The 18,401-nt window shown below is 51.8% G+C and overlaps 5 protein-coding genes and 1 non-coding gene across 6 annotated transcripts; 3 read left to right on the top strand and 3 right to left on the bottom strand.

The window, feature by feature from the left end:
• The first annotated feature begins 134 nt into the window (after positions 1–134).
• On the top strand, positions 135–1,259 carry BKA67DRAFT_87874 (uncharacterized protein). Its single transcript, XM_046109512.1, has 2 exons — positions 135–868; positions 1,006–1,259. The coding sequence occupies exons 1-2, from the start codon at positions 277–279 to the stop codon at positions 1,149–1,151; spliced, it is 738 nt and encodes a 245-aa protein (XP_045952362.1). The 5' UTR covers positions 135–276; the 3' UTR covers positions 1,152–1,259.
• A 108-nt stretch (positions 1,260–1,367) lies between these two features.
• On the bottom strand, positions 1,368–2,345 carry BKA67DRAFT_663730 (uncharacterized protein; the record flags this gene model as incomplete). Its single annotated transcript, XM_046108237.1, has 1 exon — positions 1,368–2,345. The coding sequence occupies one exon, from the start codon at positions 2,343–2,345 to the stop codon at positions 1,368–1,370; it is 978 nt and encodes a 325-aa protein (XP_045952361.1).
• A 912-nt stretch (positions 2,346–3,257) lies between these two features.
• On the bottom strand, positions 3,258–9,833 carry BKA67DRAFT_525841 (uncharacterized protein; the record flags this gene model as incomplete). The annotated part of the gene is made up of 3 exons (XM_046098697.1): positions 3,258–4,523; positions 4,611–7,026; positions 7,069–9,833. The coding sequence occupies 3 exons, from the start codon at positions 9,831–9,833 to the stop codon at positions 3,258–3,260; spliced, it is 6,447 nt and encodes a 2,148-aa protein (XP_045952360.1).
• Positions 9,834–15,102: 5,269 nt separating this feature from the next.
• Positions 15,103–16,029, top strand: BKA67DRAFT_540845 (uncharacterized protein; the record flags this gene model as incomplete). Its single annotated transcript, XM_046100827.1, has 1 exon — positions 15,103–16,029. One exon carries the CDS (start codon positions 15,103–15,105, stop codon positions 16,027–16,029), a length of 927 nt encoding a protein of 308 aa, XP_045952359.1.
• An 854-nt stretch (positions 16,030–16,883) lies between these two features.
• On the top strand, positions 16,884–18,278 carry BKA67DRAFT_87743 (uncharacterized protein). Its single transcript, XM_046109511.1, has 5 exons — positions 16,884–17,307; positions 17,366–17,404; positions 17,463–17,516; positions 17,575–17,692; positions 17,765–18,278. The coding sequence occupies exons 1-5, from the start codon at positions 17,170–17,172 to the stop codon at positions 17,854–17,856; spliced, it is 441 nt and encodes a 146-aa protein (XP_045952358.1). The 5' UTR covers positions 16,884–17,169; the 3' UTR covers positions 17,857–18,278.
• On the bottom strand, positions 18,028–18,106 carry BKA67DRAFT_t166. Its single transcript has one exon. It is a non-coding gene; the product is annotated as a tRNA-Glu (tRNA).
• Positions 18,279–18,401: the final 123 nt, after the last annotated feature.

Genomic DNA, 18,401 nt, shown 5'->3' with positions numbered 1-18,401 from the left:
TTGTGAGTATATGTGATACTGTGTAAGGTATACTACTTGTTGACATACAGCGTAAGCACATAACCATCCGGCGAAGCGGCTTGTTCCAAATTGGGGAAAGCGGCCACTGTGTACACTGACTGCACTTGTCTCACTGGCATATGAAGCCGCGCTTCAACATCCCGGAAAATAACTTTGACCATGAGTTCCAGACTGAAAACATCCATCTCTCAACTGCCCTTGTGACCTATTCATTGTTGATACACCTACTAGTCTCACAAACAATCAAATATCACAATGTCACCAGCGAACAAAGTAGATGTCGTCCTTCTTTCCGACCGAGACATACCCACATGCTTTGAGGTCCTCTCAGAGTCCTTCGGTCATGACGCACCATTTGTCGATAATTATTTCCCGAATCATGATACACCATCAGGTAGAGCAAAAGGTTCCGAGCGCTTGCTTCTCTGGAAGCAGAACTCCAGCAACTCCATATTCCTGAAGGCGGTCACTCGCACCGGCCCGGGCGACCAGGAATGCATCATCGGCCTTGCCACCTGGACACTCATGAGAGAACCGCCACCAGCTGAGCTTGACATGGCGGAGAACGTCGAAGATGTTTGGCCAGATAAGGATGACCGCGAGTTCATGACTCGACTTTGGAGATCCTACGTGGTCCCACGCACTCAGGCTATCAAAGATTCCAATGGAAAGGGTGTCTACGGTAAAGTCGAAGTCCACAAATCGCGCACCACCAGATATGGGCTTCTGATGTCTTGGGTAGTACTGGAATTGCTAGCAGTCCATCCAAATTACCAACGTCTAGGTGCGGGTGCAGCTCTCGTCAAATGGGGAATTGAGTCCGCAGACGAGCAAGGATTAAAGGCATGTTCATATACTATTTACCTCCCTCCACTTTGGCATACATTTGGTACATACATTTTGTATGCCGTTGGCGTGTGATCGAATCATTCCGAATGTACTTTTGTCTGTGATAAATCGCTGATACTTCAGCTCTGCAGGCAGTCGTTGAGGGGACACCAATTGGTCGACGGCTTTATGAGAAATGTGGCATGCGTGCAGAGATTGAAGAGATCAAGTTCGATGTCGGGGAAGAATTTGCTGAAAGACGCAAGCCAAAGCTTGTGTTTCTGTCAAGAGAGCCCAATTAATCCACATACCATGCAGTCTCAACGAGCGGTTGTTTGAGGCTCTTGTAGCTTAAAGAAAGTCTAGCCTGGATCCAAACGGATGAGGCTAGTTTGGTACATCTTATTAAGGGTCAGGCCAGATCTGTACGCATACTCGATGATCTCACGTCATCTATAAGTGCCACGGTATCTACAACATTGATACGGCCAAGGAGATATCATATCAGTCATCTCCGATCAGCCTGCTTCTCGCCCTGTCTCCAGGGAGTCGATCAACAGCTCAGGGCTCATCGCAACCCCCGTAATCCTCTCTTCCAAATCTTTGCCCTTGTGATCTGCGATAATCCGTCTCAACTCTGTCGAGCTCATACCCGGATCCATGATCGGGGCTTCATGCTGCACAAACCAAATTCTATAGCCCATTCTACCGTCATGTTCACAGACCCAAACACTACTCTTCATCCTCTCCTCATCCCTCACCTCACCCCCTACGTCCGATCTGCCCCACGGCCCGAAACCCTCCAAACGCACCAACTGATCCCCATGCACCGCCCCGGGCACAAAATCCGCCTTCCGACAAACATTACTCGTGACGACGCCATGGTAACCCGAACACTGCGGCCTCTGCTGCACGACATAGTCAGGGCCAAGCAGCTCCACGAACTCCACCGCAAAGCCATCCCCCCGACACGCGGTCATGAGCTTGTTCTGGAACATCCACCAGTCGCCGAGCCCCTCGGGGAAGACCCAGACACCACTTCGTGTCAGGCGGTCCGGGACGCCCTGGCGGACGAGTCTGTAGCGCTGTGCGAAGCTGAGGTGCAGGGGCTCCTCGTCGTCAGATGACGAGGAGTGGGGCGTCTTGTGCAGCTTGCCCCGGACCCAGGACGCGCCGTGCAGGAGGACAATGAGGGCCACAGGGTTTAGGTCGTCCGGGGCGGGCGGCGAGGACGACGGGACAGCGGCGTTGGTGTTTGAGAATACATGGTCGATGAGGGCCAGGTGACCTAGATGCGGCGGGTTGAAAGAGCCGATGTAGTAGATGATGCGGTTCCGACAGCCCTTTCGCAGTGTCGGCACCACTGGCGATCCATCGACAGATGCTCCTGAAGGGGTTATGCCAAATGGGTTGAGCACTTCGGGCGTGTTCCAGGCCTGTTGAATATACTTCTCCAACGGGACAGTGGTATTGCTATTGCCTCTCTTTGGAGACATTTGCACTATTTAGAAAAGAGGGCCTGAATAGTTGCAAGTTTGTTATTTTCCAAGTTGATAGGTGTTCGATTTTATGCCACGCTTTCCAACTTCTAAGTTAGGACAAATACATTTGAGGAGGGAAATATAAAGACAACTTAGTTTTAAAAGTCTGAGGTTTTAAGGTTTAATCTGGACCCAAGTTATGACGCAGCTCTAAAAGGCCGAGTACGCAGTTTGTACCATGACTTCAATCTTCGTGGTTGCCTGCTGGCAGGTTGAACCACATGGCAAACACAGTGTCCTTAGGCTCCACACGAGGGTAGTGCTATGATTGCATAGCTACTGCCTAAAGTAAAGCTGAATGGATGCCATACTGATCAGCCTATTTATGATTGAAACACGTACATAGAAACCATGTGGTTGGCGAAATAGCTGTTTTGTATTATGTGCTGCTATATTGCTCATCGCTCCGCAAGCAAACTAGTACTTTTAATCATTCTCTTCCTTGCGGCAAATGAAACGAGTGGAAGCCACCCATACCCGGCTATGCAAAAGTACATGGTGACAAAGGAGAAAAGAGATTACCAAAATAGATCGACCAGCTACCAAATCACCACCCTTGAGAAACCGAGAGTTGTCGATTTGGCTGATAATGGTCGATAGAAAGAGAAAATGTAAACTACGTACGCGATTATCTAACAATCGTTGTATGCGTCGAAAAGCAAGTGAAGGCGGCGTAAGGGGTATCAATCTAGCTCGTGGAATGGGCATAGCCAACCAATAACAATATTGCAAGGCAGGTAGAATGCATAAGACGGTGAAAAGTCTGCTGAGTATTCTGCTGCTTTCATAAGTTGTGTTACAAATGAGAGTGTATGAGCCAAGATTGCGCCAAGACCAGATTGGTCGTGCGCTCAGGTGCTCATTCATTTAATCGTCGAAGAATCCAGCATCATCGAAATCTTCGATGTGACTAGCATCGGCGTCATATCCAGTTGAGCGAGCCATCGGGGGAGTCACTGGCTCTCTCAAATCGGAGATGCGGCGCGGGGGTGTGCCGGGCATGGGCATCTTCTCGGCTTGTCGCGCAGTCATGGAAGGCCCGCGAGCGCGATTGGCGAATTCCTCGGCTGTAAACCGGCGTCCCGTATTACCGAAGGCTGTAGGTTGAGCCTTGCTTTGTTCAGCTGGCGGAGTGCTGCGCAATCCAGATGCGGGCGGAGTCATCAATCCAGAGAGAAAGTCGTTCTGCGGTAGCGGGCTAGGCTTGCTCCGCGATGGAGTGTGATTTCTTGCCGGCGCAGGAGACCTCGTGCTTGAGAAATTGTTAAGCGAAGGCTGGTTACCTTTGCGCCAGTTACCCCAAGCAGCAGCCAAATGGCCTACAGCCTGAGCAGCTCGCGGAGTTGCAGCGCCTTTGATGGCAGCAGCGATGTCGGGTAGGTTGATGGCCGAACCACCATTCATGGCTCTCTCGCGCTCTTGCTCTTCCATTTGAAGGTTAGCCTTCAATCGAATGGTCGCGTCGAAGACCGCTTGTCTGTCAAAGTTTTCGGCTGATAAAGACACAATGATATCCTGTAGGTCACTGTGTCTTACAGCAAGAAGCTCACGTAGCCACGTGATTTCATCGTCCCTCTTGGTGATTTTAGTAGCGGCATCAGGATCAAGTCTGGATACAGTCTGCTCAAGCTCTTCGATGCGCTGCTCTCTTGCCTGAAGTTGCTCTTGTAGTACCATGATGGATTCGCGGAGTGCCTGTGGAGAAATCTTCTCCGGAACTTGCCTTGCCTGAGCAACAGCCCCGGATCTGACAACGGCTGCAGCAGGAGCTACAGACTCGAATGCTCGAGTGGCTTTGGCAGTCTGTGCCGCAGCTTTAGCAGCTTCCTGGGCAATTTGTACTTTCTCTTCCATGTGAGCAAGGCGATCTTGTAGATGCTCGACCTTAGAACTAGACAGACTCAGGCGCTCGAGCAAGTTCGATTCTGTACGCTGAGCATCCTCGGTCTTGTTGTAAAGCTCGCGTTCGTAGCGAGTCTGGATATCTTCCATGTAGCTTTGATGCTTACGTTCCAAAGCATCAAGATTGGTCGCACTGGTGGTTTGCGACTCTTCGAGCATCATATCATGATGAGCCTTGGCGGTTTCAGCGTCCATCTTGATTTGGTCAACCTGGGCACGAATCTTGGCCAGCTCATCCTCCAGGGTCATCTCATGCTGCTGCTTCAAGTTCTCGTTCACTTGTAAAGCTTGTGCAAGCTCAGCACGGACTTTGTTGACCTCATCTTCAAGTCCAGCACGAACGACATTCACCTGGTCGTTGGCCGAGTCGAGATCGGCCTGGACGGAAGTGCGAGTACGTTGCACCTCACTTGCAGCCGATTCACGTGCTTCCTTAGCTTCACGCTGGAAGTGGAGAGCAGTGGTTTGGATCTTGTGATTCTCGTTTCGAAGCTCGGTGAGGAGAGATTCCAGGCGCTTGACATCGGCCACAGCTCTCATACCGGCACGCTCGCCGCCTTCTAGTCTTTCAAGCTCTGCTTCCAGTCGCTCGCGAGTCTTGGATTCAGCCTGTAGTCTGGCATCCAATACCTCCTGTCGTGCAATGAGAGCTTGTTCTTTCTTCAGGCGCCGAGTATTTTCCTCGGTGATCTCGCGTGCTGCATGGGCCATATCGTCTTGCATAGAGAGGAACTTGACCCGCCAGGTTTCGCGAAGCTTCTCTGTCTCACTGAGCTGAGTTCCGAGAGTGTCAATGACCTTACGAAGGTGTTTAGCCTCATCAATGGCAGTGACAAGATCGTCAGTCTGTCGACGGTGCGAGTCGCGAGCGGACTCGGCTTCGGATCGCCAATGGCGAGCTTCCTGTACAGTATTGCGAAGCTCTTCATCGGTTGCGTTGAGACGGTTGGTGAGATCGATTTGGGTTTTGTCTGCATTAGATTGCGCGGCTTCAAGCAGGGCTAGGCGCATGGCACTTTTGCCGGCCCCCTGCTCGACAGACCTGATCTTCTGGTCGCGCTCCTCAAGTACAGCGCGGAGTCGATCCTCCTCCTCGGAAGAAATGCGTAAGAGCCGTTGGATCTCCGAGAGTCTGTCCTCAGCCTCTCTGCGACCACTAAGCTCAAAATCAGACCTCTGTTCTTGAAGCCTAAGTCGCTCCTCGAGGTCATGCACTCGCTGATCGTATACGCTGCGGTTCATGATTTCGACCTCAATCTTGGTTTCGGCCTGCTCAAGTTGACGACTGAGCTCAGCAGAGCGATCTTCCGCTCCTCGTCGAGTAGTCGTCTCCTTGTCGATTGTCTCCTCCTGATACCTTAATCGTTGCTCAAGCTCATGGACCCTGGCCTGCATCTCTGCCATCTTCATTGTAGCCTCATCGTCGTCTTTAACAACTGGAGGTGGGGTAGTTGGACGCTGGTTCTGGACAGCCTCCTCGACGATATTTCTAACATCTTCGATGGGGAAGTCGACATGCAGCGATTTGCTGAGCTGTTCTCTCATCTCCTGGAGTTCCCTGAGGACTGTTCCGTTATCGACAGAGGGCTCAGTTTGCTCCATTACAGATTGCAATGCACGACTGGCGTGATGTTGGTTGAGGGCCTCCATAACAGCAAAACGCATTTGCTCCATTTTTTTGTTTCGCTGGGGGCTATTAGACTTGCGAGTAACTGGAACGTCATCGTCCTCATCGTCGGCATCACTTTCCTGAATTTCTACAGATGCACTTCGCCGTTCACGACGGCTGGGATGACTGGAAGGTGTCCGCCTGGACATAGCAAGAAGAGCGTGTTGAATCGATCCCAAAGTCTTCTCGAGGGGGTCGAGTCGGTCAGCCAGCATGTCACCAACGAGCTCTTGAACATGACCGTTGAAGTATTGGACACGTTGACCAAGCTTCTCTTGCTCATCAGCGCTGAAAGCCTTGTCCCATTCTTCGCTTTCAGTAGCGTTACCACTGCCAAGATTATGGACTGGACCTTCCACGTCAAAGGTATGCGTACTCCGAGGAGGGTCAACAAATGGATCGTCCACCTCAGGAGACAGCAACTCGGGCGCAGGCTCGGAAGGCAGAGCTCGGTATTGCTGGGGAGTCGGGCTGGGAGCGTCGCTTCTAAAATGGCTCAGTAGCGGCAGGCGCAAAGGAGAATCATTCGCAACGGTCCCTAGGGTGACGTTGCGAACAGGACTGGGTTGACGCCATTTGGGAGAGGATTCCAAGGTTCTGTTGACACCCATGGTAGGATCGGTCTCATTCATATGCTGCATCACGGCATCAATCTCCTCGAATGTCAGCTCATGGTCGCCAGCAACGCGTTGCTTCAGACGCTCATCGGCGGCAACTGATGGAGGGCTAGCGGGTATGGGAATCGACTCGTTAAAGCTGTGAAGTTCGGATGGCTCGTTACTAAGGATATACTCGGCTTCCGATCTTTGGTCTGCTTCAGAGACGGGCGACGGTGACTTAGCGAACCTCGGGGCGTCCGATCCCTTGGGCTGTGGCGGTGGTGAGGCAAAACGTGATGCGCCAAGCCCTTGACGCGATGCTCCCGAAGCAAAGCGGGAAGCGCCCAGACCAGATTTTGTTGGCTCTGGTGTAGGCTCGCGTTGCGGCTCGACAAGCACAGGTTCAGCATCTGCTGCGTGACGAGGCTCAGGACCAGGAGTCGGCGAGGCAGCGCGGTCATCCTCGCTCTCTTCCGGTTGTACCATTGGGGGAGGTTGCGATTTGAACGACGGCTCAAAGGTAGCGGCCACAGGGTTAGGGCCGCCAAAGGTGAAGCCTCCCGGTACAAAAGATGCGGCTGTAGCAGATAAGCTTTTCTTGTGGCCTTTTTGGAAGGGCTCAGAGTCTCCAAAAGGTCTTGAATCGTTGAAGTCTCGAACCTCCGAGCTATTCTTGAACTCGAAAGGAGCCCAGTCGGCCTTGTCCTGGTCTGGGGATGTTGCAGACGGACTCGTCGTGGCTCTTGTATCATGAGACTCTGATTGTAGCTTGGCATCAGTGGACTCCGAGAGCACAGTGGAGTCAAAGATAGCGTCGCCAGCTGCTTCATGTTCATCATGATCAGCAGGCTGATCTCTGGCAGGTGCCATGGACTGCACGATGGTCGATGGCTCGAGTTCGGGTGTTGGTTCAGCGAAGCGTGGGACATCATCTCCATCAATGCTATCCCTGAACTTCTTGCTCCTTCGACTTAGATCCGTGAGACGACCGTCCTTATCAGTCTCCTCCACCGAAACAGGAGCTGGGCCAGGAGTGGGCGACTTGTGACTGCTGGCTGGACGCATGATAGGAACTGCCTTGCTTTTCTTAGCTGGCTTGGCGACTTCTGAGGACAAGTTAAGATCAATGCTGCCAAAGATCGAACCACGGTTGTCTATACTCTCATTGCCAGAGGCTGCTGCACTCGTAACGGAACCCGCAAAAGAACCAGTTGGCTGGAAAGTAGGAGCGACGGGATTAAATTTCGGACCACTAGCAGAGAAGTTGAAGTCGCTTTTTCCGGGCAAACCGAACTCGGCCTTACTAGGAAAGTGAAAGTCACTTGTAGTAGGAGAAAATACAGGCGCGGCAGCATTGATCCTACCTTTGGATGAAGAAGTCGAAGGCCCACTAACGTGGCTGGAAGCAGATGCTTGGAAGGCCGCCGGCTGGGAAGAGCTCGTAGCAGGCTGGAAGCTACTTGCTCCAAAACTGAATTGGCCTGGCGTAAAAGAGCTTGTAGGGTTGAATTTGAACTCCGTTGCATTAGCGTTGAGCTTTGAAAATGATGGCTTGCTCGTATGACTAGGGCGGCGCGAGACTGGCTTGTCCCCATTCATAGACTGTACATGAGCCCACGGGTTGCTTGTTGTGGACATGTCACGCTGATGGAAGTCCTTGGCTGAGTTGAAGCCCGAAACAGGGGTTCCAAGATTGCTTGGGTTCGTCTCGATCTCGTAAGATTCATCGCCCTTCTGTTCCTTGACTGTTTGGAGCTTGGCAGCATCAGGGTCAGAGTTACTGTCACGCACTTCATCGTTCTCAAAGAAGGATTTTTGCGTAAGGGAGTGCCCGCGACTATGCGGGCGAGGATGATGCAGGACAGGACCCTCGTCGGAGTCGTTGCCAAAGTTACCGAAGTGAACCGATGGTCCTCTAGCATGGGCGGATAAACCAGGGCCGACGGGGCCATGGGCATTGACCTTGTCAGTCTCTTGATGTGGGCTGTAATCTTCATGCTCAAGCTGCTCACGAAATTGTTCCTCAAGGTGGTACTCAGCATCATCGATCTCTTTCTGCAGACTGTCGCTGGCATTATGTTTGATGAAACGAGCAGGCTCAGGCGTCTTGGAAGGGCTCCTTTCTTCATAGGGGTTGCTCTGGGTCTCCTCGTCCACCTCACGCAGCTCCTGTAGGCGTGGCGACGCTCGTGCAGATTCCTGGCGCTGTAGGTGCTGATGCGGCAACATAGGATATTGCAAAGACTGATGACGCTGGTGCAAGCCTAGTGGTGAAGGAACGCCTTCAAAAGGCGATGTTGGCGACATCAACCCGTTCAAGCCGAGGACGGACGGCGAACCACTTCGACCAAGGTGTTGCTGTAGAAGCATCTCCCGAGGAGAGAAGCCATGCGGGGATGGTTGGCCAAAATGGAAAGGGAGTTCGTGAGGAGAGATGGAGATGGATTGTGCCCGCGGGTTGAATTTGCCTGGTAAACCGGCGAAAGACAACGGTGACGCCACAGACGGAACGGTAGGGCTTTGTGTCGCTGACGTCCCGTGGAAAGCACCTGGGAACGGGAAGCCTTGAGCGCCACCACTTGTGGCCGAACCGGTGGGGATAGGCGGTGAAAAGGGCAACGGGGGATACTGAGTTGACATTCTCCCACCAAGCCCTGAGGGAACTGGAGAAATGGCTGGCGGTTGTGCTGGCGGCTCGTCACCAAAGGACACACCAAGCGCCCTAAGCTTGGCTTCCTGTAGCTCGTTGACATAATCTTTCCACGCATTCAAATCCGGCAGCAAGACGTGGAACTTGTGATCGACTCGTTCCTTCACGATCTCTTCAGGGTTCGGCCACTGGTTTCGGCTCTGCGAATTGTACTCTAGTGGATCGAGTGTTGCACGAGAAACATCGGCAGGGCCATCCAGATCGAAGCCTCTAGTGTTGTAGCCTAGCTCTTGCCATGACCGAAGCATATCTTGCATCTGTGAGGCAGTAAGGGGTACGGAGCCCTTACCAGTCTGGCCCCGTTGGTCATCCCGGGGAAGATGCACCATAATATTCTTTCCTTTCCATGGTACCTTCTTCTTCAACCTAGGAGTCTGTGCTGGTAGTACTGGCTTTGTGGGTTTAGTAGGTGTGGCGGGGATCTGTATCGAGCCGTTGACACTAGCTTTGCGCTCGACTCGAGGTGTCTCAACCTGGCCTGCGGCCGTAGAAGCCGCGTCCAACGTGTGAATGCTGGCGGTATCTTGGGCGCCTTGACCCTTTTCGAGTGTGAGGGAGTCCATTGTCTTGCCGAGGCGGTTGGCGGTAGCTTGCCTTAGCGTTTCGTTGCTTGATTTGTTTCTGGGATGCCGCGAAGGGGTCCGATGTGGTCGGAGGTGCCGACTGGATGTGCGGGAACGTGACGCTCGGGGTGTACGTGGATCGGCCTCCTCAGACCAACCAGGCTCGTCGCCGGAAATGGAGCCGCTCAATGAAGAGTGCTCGCTGTAGTCACCGTCGCTCAGCCAGTGACGATGCTCTGATGTAAGATCGTTGGTTGTGTGAGCTCGAATCCAATCCTCAGTAATGCTACGCACGGGTTGCTGTCTGCGAACACGGTTGAGGAGCACGGCGGCACTTTCAGATACACCGGATTGTTGTGGTTGCCCCTGAGCAGTCGCGACTGGAGAAGCAGCGGGAATCAGTCTCAAGAAAGGGGTGGAGATCTCGAGCTGGTGGATAGGCGAGTCGTCCGAAGGCTCACTGCTGAAACTCTGGCGACGCAGACGACTTTGTTCACTGGGCGGATACGGTGAGCCCCAACTTGCAGTCACGAACTGACTGCCACTGTCTTCGGATCCAGAGGAATGTTGGGGCGATTCGACCCTGCGGAGATACTCGCGGGCTCTTCCCGGAAGTTGAGGAGCTTGGAGCGACGGGAGCGCCGGGTCAGAGAATATCTCGTCGTCAAATCCGTCGAAGGTTGAGCTCGAAGAGAATGCCGGGGAATTCGGAGATTGCAAGTCCTGATCTGGTGATGCTCCAAGACCGTCCTGTGCTGCGGTAGCACTAGGAGGAATCGACGACCTTGGTGAAGACGTCTTATAGGATCTAGAGCTCGAGGTTTGATATTAGCTTCGAGTACATCAAACGGCCCATTGTGCATATATATCCCCAAGCCAACCCCATAGTGCGAGTCACTATGGCTTTGAAATGCATACATGTTGACCATACCATCTGGGAATATTGGATGTTGGATATTAGCTAGAGCATACCAGAGTGAGATCAGTGCAGACGAGGAAACAATCGCCTGCTACTGATGCTCAAGAATTCCTCCCTCTCGTCTCGCGTCACCTATAACCACCTTGACAGCTCGAGGTGATACGTAAGCGACGAGGTCATGCAAGGTGTTCAAGACTCGTGGTTGTCGCGCGTCGTCTTGCTCCAAAAAAAAAACCCAACAATCGTATTAAAAAAAAAAACCGGTCCAGGGGCTTATTATGGGCAACCGGATTAGAAGTATAAAGATAAAAAACGTCAGGGGTTGAATCAAGACGGAACTAAAAAGAGCGGGCGAGGTAAAGTTGCACGACTCCTTGCGTATGTCGAATGCATCGGATCGCAGTCGCTTGGCCGCTTCGAAAACGAATCTCGAGAACTGTTTTGTTGACAAAGACAACAGCTTAGCTGTTGCAAATTCGAGCAGACAGGCCAAGCGAACAGCACAGCAAACTGACCAGACGAATCGTAGGGGACGCGAGACGTGTGTGGAGTGACAGGACCCTCTCAAGGCGTGGGCCTCTGGAGTGCAAGCAGTCCAGTTGCAGAGGTAAGATTGACTTTCTGGTCGACTTGATGAGCTGTCAGGGGATTGCCACGCTCCCACGCTCTGCTATGCGCCAATGCAGAACAATTTGCTGGGAAGAGCTCTCGAAATTGCTGCCCGCCTTTCCCGTTTGGGTCCAGCTGGTAATCAGACGCAATAAGCTTTAAAATCATCTGTTAGAGAGTACATGGTCGTCTCGGTTGCCGTGAGCCACACGATCCGCTGCATCCTCTCGGGTCTCAAGTACCCCACTATCTGACCCCTGAAAGGCCGGCTAATCTCGAAAAATGACAGATGCCCGAACGCCCTTTCGACGCGACTGCCATGGGCCCCACACCTCTGGTATGTAACTTACTACATATGTATGTATGTGGGCAGTCACTCCAGCTTTGCATCTGGCATGTGCTCAACAGCTCGAACAAAGCTCCCATGATTGACAGATCTGCAATTCGCCATGACTTCGTCGGATTCTGTCGTACATATATAAACTTTAGTCGTACAAGTCGAGCGCTTGATTCCCATCAACTCGGGAGCTTTACATTACCATACCATGCCATGCCAGACAAGTATCGCTGCCTTTCTTGCTCGAGTGCGCACTGAGCTCCTGAAATTAGTATCGACTTAGTGGCCTTGCCGGCATGGTTCAATATGTAGCGAGATTGACTTCAGCCTAACACAATGCGGCTCAGTTTGAGCGTTCCGGGTACCTCTTGTCAGTTATCCAAAGCTAGAAGGTGCAAGCCGTCTACAAACCTTGAGCTTATTTATGAACTTATTGTTGGTCAGATATCTGGATTTAGCATTCATTCGGCCACAAGGCAAATTTCGGATCTCGAGTATGCGCCGTTTTGCTGGGGTTGAGGCTCTTTGCTTGATTTGACAAGATGCTTCACAACTTACGTACGCATTGTGCGAGGGCTGGAACAAGAGACACTCGAGAGAACACAACGCAATTGTTGTGTTCGCACCGTTGCTTCACGATCGTGGTTTGACATTTGTCATCAAACATGCATACGTACATGCACACACAGACGAGAACAGTTAAGCTGGCATCTTCGGACATGTTAATATTCCCAGTTTATCTCGGCAAACCCCCTCCATCATTAAGATGTGTGGGTAGCCGTACTACCATTGCTATAAGTAATCGCCTCAACTACATACAAGTTACGGGGTGAACCGGCTGGGCTACCCGTCTGCCATTGAAGGCCCAGATAGATGTACTCACCTGGCAATAATGTTGTCGCTATGGGCAAGGGGGAAGCTCACAATGGAGTGTGGGTAGTCTTGGTTTATCTTCAACTATGTGGCTCAGCACAAGAGCACACCAGTATATCTGCTAAAATATGGACCTTGGAAGAACTCTTCGAAAAGTCTCAGAAGTGGTAGTGATTTGCAAGATTGTATATCAACAAGTGTCGATCCGACAATACATGGCATTTGCGATAGGGATGTCGTAGCTCTTTCGTAACAAACCAAAACTTGACTCGACTGGTTTAAATGATAGAATCGTAGCCCATCTGATTACCACAATCATGCGTTCACAAATATATGCGAGACATTCCATTGTTCAAGAGAGGTTGAAGACAACCACAAATAACCCCACCCAATACATGCCCTGAGTATAACGCGATTGTGAACCACAATAAACTCACTTGAAAAGCTATACATGGCTGCGGGCTGAGGCTCTCGACAATTTGATACCTACGTATGAGGTGAAGTAAGATGTAAGCCATCGAGCTAAGAACCTCTTTCGTGCGAAGCTGCTGACCGAGGGATGGTGTCGAGAGGTGGCTGTTGCGGTGCAATCCAGACTCTTGGTAAATCGAGACGGCTCGTACGCAGGTACAGCCTGCGTCATCCGGCCGCATGGTGATGTATAAGCACGAAAAATAGCCTCCTAAAAGGTTACCTGGCAGCCCTGGCACAGTAAGCGCAACAACAACAATTTTACAATCATCGGTCTACATTCAGGCCCGACTTCGCCACCACATGTGCCTAGAAGGCCGATCTTGTATTGTTTCTCGGCGGAATGACGAGATGGTGTGCCGGAGCCAAGACCAGGGCGAGCACGGCAATGCACCGTGACGTCCAGAGGGTGCACCCTGTCAGGCTTGGGGAGGGGTCATGATACAACCCGCCATTATGATCCAAGAATTGGAAGATGACGATTGATGCGATTTCGCACCAAGTCAGTTCTGGTCTCTCGGGGTTTGCATGTGTTTCAAGTTTCTGGACTCTGTACTTGTGCAAGCTCCTTTCTGTCCTGGCTGGCGCAGCGGCGCTGTGCGCAGTTGATCGGGGGGTTACATAAAGTTGAAGTCAATTCCGTCAGCTAGGATCGTTTCAGTGGAGGCTTTGCGGCATACTTGGCATCCAGACTTCGAAATGGAACACACGAGTTCAGAGGTTGTTTTCTGCCTGAAGTGCCTATGTAAGTTATTTTCTAAAGCCACTGTAAGCCGTCCTAAGCGCAGGGGCAACCTGGAGCGCGTGGCTTTGTCCTTTGTTAAACGCCGGTGGTCCGAGGATTGTGGACAGAGACCACGGGAGGCTTCATTCATCGCATGTACGATTTTCTGAGGGAATGTTCTGCCGATTTCGTAAGCAGCCGTTACATACGGATTAGTCTAACTACAGGAGAAAGAATCGTCAGGCATCTGGTGAACGGGCTGGCAGGAGTGTGTGGTTTATGCATGTTTCTGCGCAGATGCAGTGTACCGAACGAATTGTCGCAGAGCGCCAATGCAGACGCCAGCGAGCGAAAAGAAACGGCGCTGGGATTGCCGGGAGCTAATGAATACAGTGGGCCAATCTGGCAGCCCCGTTGCCCTGTCAAGGACCCTTTTTGGGGTCATGCTTCATGCGTACGGGATCCGTACGGCCTCTGCTGAGCACTTGGAAATGCAGATGGGCAACGTAATACGAGGCAGCCCCAGTTTAGTGGAGTATCCCGAGGCCTGGTGAGTGGTCAAAGGGGCCACACACTTGTCCCTCTTTGTGCTCAGTAAATCTAACGACCCATTGAATAATCTCTTCAAGGCGCTGAGGGTTGTTGATGCTGCACGGGGGGGAAGGGGGGGGAGGAGGCAGCGGAGGTACTTCCTACTGTCAGGTACTCTGCAGGCACCCAAAGTACCCTGGCCCCAAGCACGAGCATCAAAGAAGCCCTCTCGCGGCCTTTTCCGCTGCAAATCTCTTGTTTCCTTCAGTAACTTCCAGAGACTCCGGCCCTTTGCCAACAAACAGCACACACCACATCACTCCATCCATCCTCACCCACACTCGTTTTCCCTTGATCCAGTCATAGGCATAACAGTTCGCATTGATCCCGTTATTCTTGGTTTCGAGGCTTCTGTTTCTTCTCCTTTTTTGTTCCTTCTTCTGTTTCGACCTTCTTCGCGCCAATCGTTACCCATTACTTGACACGACACGCCACGCCACGCCTCGCCATTTTCTCCTTTGCACCCCCATTCTCATTTGTCGCTCAACCCGACACAATCAACCAAAGCACACGACAGCCGCCCACATATTTTTGTCAGAGGGAGCCGCTCGTGTTTCCGACAAATTCGAGGGCCTACTTCGAATTAGTCACCCCGTCCGTAACTCCGACGGCCACTCATCTGTGACCACCCGGGTATATCTACCTCGACAGCGTATCTCACCGTATCGTCTGGTAGTAAATCACTGTCGACGAAAAACCTCGTCGCCTGTCATCTCCACGTCGCAGATCAGCCACATCTACAATCATGTACTCGACGCGACTGATCCACCTACTCATGGTGGCCCTCTCGGTCATCACCGTCGCTCAAGCCACCTGGGCTGACCTAGGCTTTGTCGGTAAGGCCTTCAGAGAGGTTGTCGCGAGACAGGACGACGAAACCACCGCCTCCTCCTCCTCCGCTGCCGCAGCTACGACGTCGACCAGCGCTAGAGCGTCGAGCAGTGCTGCTGCTCCTACAACCTCCTCCTCCTCGACCGTTGCTGCTACCACTACCACTCCTGAGGAAACCCCGACTACCGCCGCCACCACTCCGACTACCTCCAACGAAGTAACGACCACACCAGGCCCTGCCAACACAGCACAAACGACCCCGTCCACCTCCAGCTCTAGGGTGCAAGTTACCACCTCAACTGATGCTGGCGGCAATGTCGTCACTACCTCATCCACCGTGGCCGCCACACCTACCGACGATGCCAGCTCCTCAGAATCGACCACTCCATCCTCGGTCGTGACGACTTTCACCAGCCAATATACCTCGGTCGTCGTCATCACAACCACTGATTCGGGAGGCGCTGTCATGACCACGACTTCCTCCACTACTGGTGTCGCCACATCTACTGGCCTTACCCAAGCCAGCACTTCCAGCTCAGATAACGGCGGTATAACCCAGCAGACCAAAAACACCATCATCGGTGTATGCGTTGGTGTCGGTGGCGCTATCATCCTTGGTGTAGCAGGTCTCTTGTTCTGGCGCCTGCGCCAAAGACGAGCTCAGGATGGTGACGAGGATCTAGTCAACTACGGCGCCGGCACCAGTCAGTTTAACAGTGCCCCAGAGAAGAGCGAGGCCAGCGGTAGCATGACTGGCACTGGCGCTGGTCGTAGCCCCTTCCAGAGCACCCTCGAGTCATACCACGCACCAACTCAGAGCAACACCGGTACCAACTTCTAAATGCCTACCCTGAATACCTCGGGCCAAGTGGAGGACAGCGACATCGTAGGCGCAATCGTGTACGGATGACATTCTGCCCCCTTTGGCCTCGGAACTGTTTTTTTAACTGGCGTGTTTAGGAGTTTGGGAACTTGCATTGCCTAGCACTAACGGCCTTGGCTGGCACAAGATAGAACATCTCGGATCATTTGACATGCACTTTCCATGAAATCATGGCCTGTCCATGGGATAGGATTTCGTATCTCGGCAGGGGTTCATATGAGCATTCAAATGGATATGAAGCAGCGATTTTTAGGCTTTGGCTCCTACAGTCTTCAGACCAACGGGTCGCCTAGGAAAAAGAAAAAGACATATACTTTCTAATAATACTACCCACGTTACATTCTCAACAGATTGTATATAGAACCCGTCGACAGAATAGATTTGCAATAGCCCGAAGAAAGAACTTCCGTTCCTGAAGAGTGCCCATATTGATTAGATTCCGCCACCATGACTTAACACTGCCGTGGTCTTTTTTGGATATGCATGGGACAGCGAGTTGGAGCTTTAAATCAACGGCTTCAACCATGTGTATATCTCCGAGCCCAAGAACGTAACCTCTAACTAAATTGCATGTGTTTTTTTATGTCGTCCTGATACACTGGTCGAAAAAAATCCGCAGTCATATGGTTGGTTGGAGTGCTCTTAGGGAAGGCGTCTCAGGACTGTTTCAGAAGTGGCACATCGCACCCACATCCAAATATTGAGGTCGAGCCTCGCACACCCGGTCGCAAAGTAACTTGTCAGCTTGCGATAATTCCTTTCTTTCGAATAGCTTTCTTGTAATCAAATACTGGACGACAGGATCGCGAAACCAAGACGTAAACACTCACTCTCACCACTGAACCGTAGCGTATATATATACCAGACTGGACCCGGGGACAGCCTACGACGAAACGCCGGCCGTACTTTCGACCAGAAACAACAACCACGGTCCTTCTTCCTACTCGAAGACGGCGCGACTATTGATATAGTACACTCGTTTATTACCCACAACATTTAAGGATACCGTCCAAAGTGAAGCTTCTGTCATTGTTTGTTTTCATACTATTTCGTCGCTGTCTTCTTGCTGCTTGCGTTCCTATTATATCCATAACAACCATGAAGTGCACAGGGCTCAGTGTGGCATCGCTGCTGTCGCTACTGGTAGCTAGCGCCGCGGCGGGGGATCTTATGGACGATCTGGGGAGGGAGTTCGCCTTTGGGTTGTTCCCCAGGCAGCTTGCGACAAACCTGCAGGTATGTGCATCGCATGTAGCGTCGTCATCAACAGCGTACTGACTCACTACCCACGCAGGCTTTTTCAGGGTCACTGGGTGGTGCTGCTGCTCCAGCTGTATGTCTATACATCTCGGCCGCTGACCAACTGCGGATACTAATAATGTGATGCCCAGATCACGAAATCGTCAGATCCTGCCCGACCCTTCACAGTAGATGGTGATACCTTCGTGCGTTTCATCGTCTCCTTGCCTCTCTGAAGTCACGATCTCTAACATTTTCATGCAGAACGATTTCTCGACGGCCGCACAGCGGGCCTGTGATAATCAGAAGAACCAGTGTGCGGACATTGCGAACAGTCAAAAAGATGGCTCTTTAAAAGTTGGTGATTGCGACCAGCAGAACAGTAAGTTAATCACAACTCGTACATGACCCCGAGCTTAGCGCCGAAACGAACTTCTGACATGGTCCAATCTAGCTCAATGCAAGAACGCAGCCTCGACAGCTACAACGACCAGCTTCGCCACTTTGACAAGCTCCAATGCAGAGTTTGATTTCTTCTGCGAGTAGAAAGCTGGAAATTTGAAGCATTATGTCTCGAGAATTGTAAAAGTTTTCATTGAAAAATAATTGGCAAGGCAAAAGGTCTGAAGTCTAGATTGTCACCACCAACACGAATAGAGCGTTGGTACAGTCCCACAACATCACCAGATCCAAAACAAATAGCAAAAGCAAATGCGACTCCGACACGGGGAATCGAACCCCGGGCATGACGGATCAAGATGAGAGCGTCATATGTTAGCCACTACACCATATCGGATGTGATTTTTGTGCCTTTGTTGCAAGTTCCCCCGTTGAGAGGGCTCAAGTACGGAGGGCGACGACCCGTAATGATTATGCAGTAATAAAGGGAAGCGGGCCAAGCTGTATCCAGAGGGATGAGTTTGAATGATTTCTATTTTTGGGTAGTTGACGTTAGAGCACGCATCGTTGAGAGATGCATATATTTTTATCAACTCATGGATAACTCTGGTTTTGCTGGGCGGTGTCACTGCTCCTTCAACCCCTAATTACCGCAAACGCCTCTGGAATAGGAAAACAAAGCACCCCAGGGC

The sequence above is a fragment of the Truncatella angustata genome (genome assembly GCF_020726525.1).
Source record: "Truncatella angustata strain MPI-SDFR-AT-0073 chromosome Unknown BKA67scaffold_10, whole genome shotgun sequence".
NCBI classification, from domain to species: domain Eukaryota; kingdom Fungi; phylum Ascomycota; class Sordariomycetes; order Amphisphaeriales; family Sporocadaceae; genus Truncatella; species Truncatella angustata.
Note: the sequence above shows the minus strand (reverse complement) of the source record. Positions and strands in the feature narration are given on the sequence as shown.

Coding starts and splice junctions, on each gene's coding strand:
- BKA67DRAFT_87874 (XM_046109512.1), top strand. CDS start 277: ATGTCACCAGCGAACAAAGTAGATGTCGTCCTTCTTTCCGACCGAGAC. Junction 869..1,005: donor CGAGCAAGGATTAAAGGCAT/GTTCATATACTA, acceptor CTCTGCAGGCAG/TCGTTGAGGGGACACCAATT.
- BKA67DRAFT_87743 (XM_046109511.1), top strand. CDS start 17,170: ATGAAGTGCACAGGGCTCAGTGTGGCATCGCTGCTGTCGCTACTGGTA. Junction 17,308..17,365: donor AGCTTGCGACAAACCTGCAG/GTATGTGCATCG, acceptor CTACCCACGCAG/GCTTTTTCAGGGTCACTGGG. Junction 17,693..17,764: donor TGATTGCGACCAGCAGAACA/GTAAGTTAATCA, acceptor GGTCCAATCTAG/CTCAATGCAAGAACGCAGCC.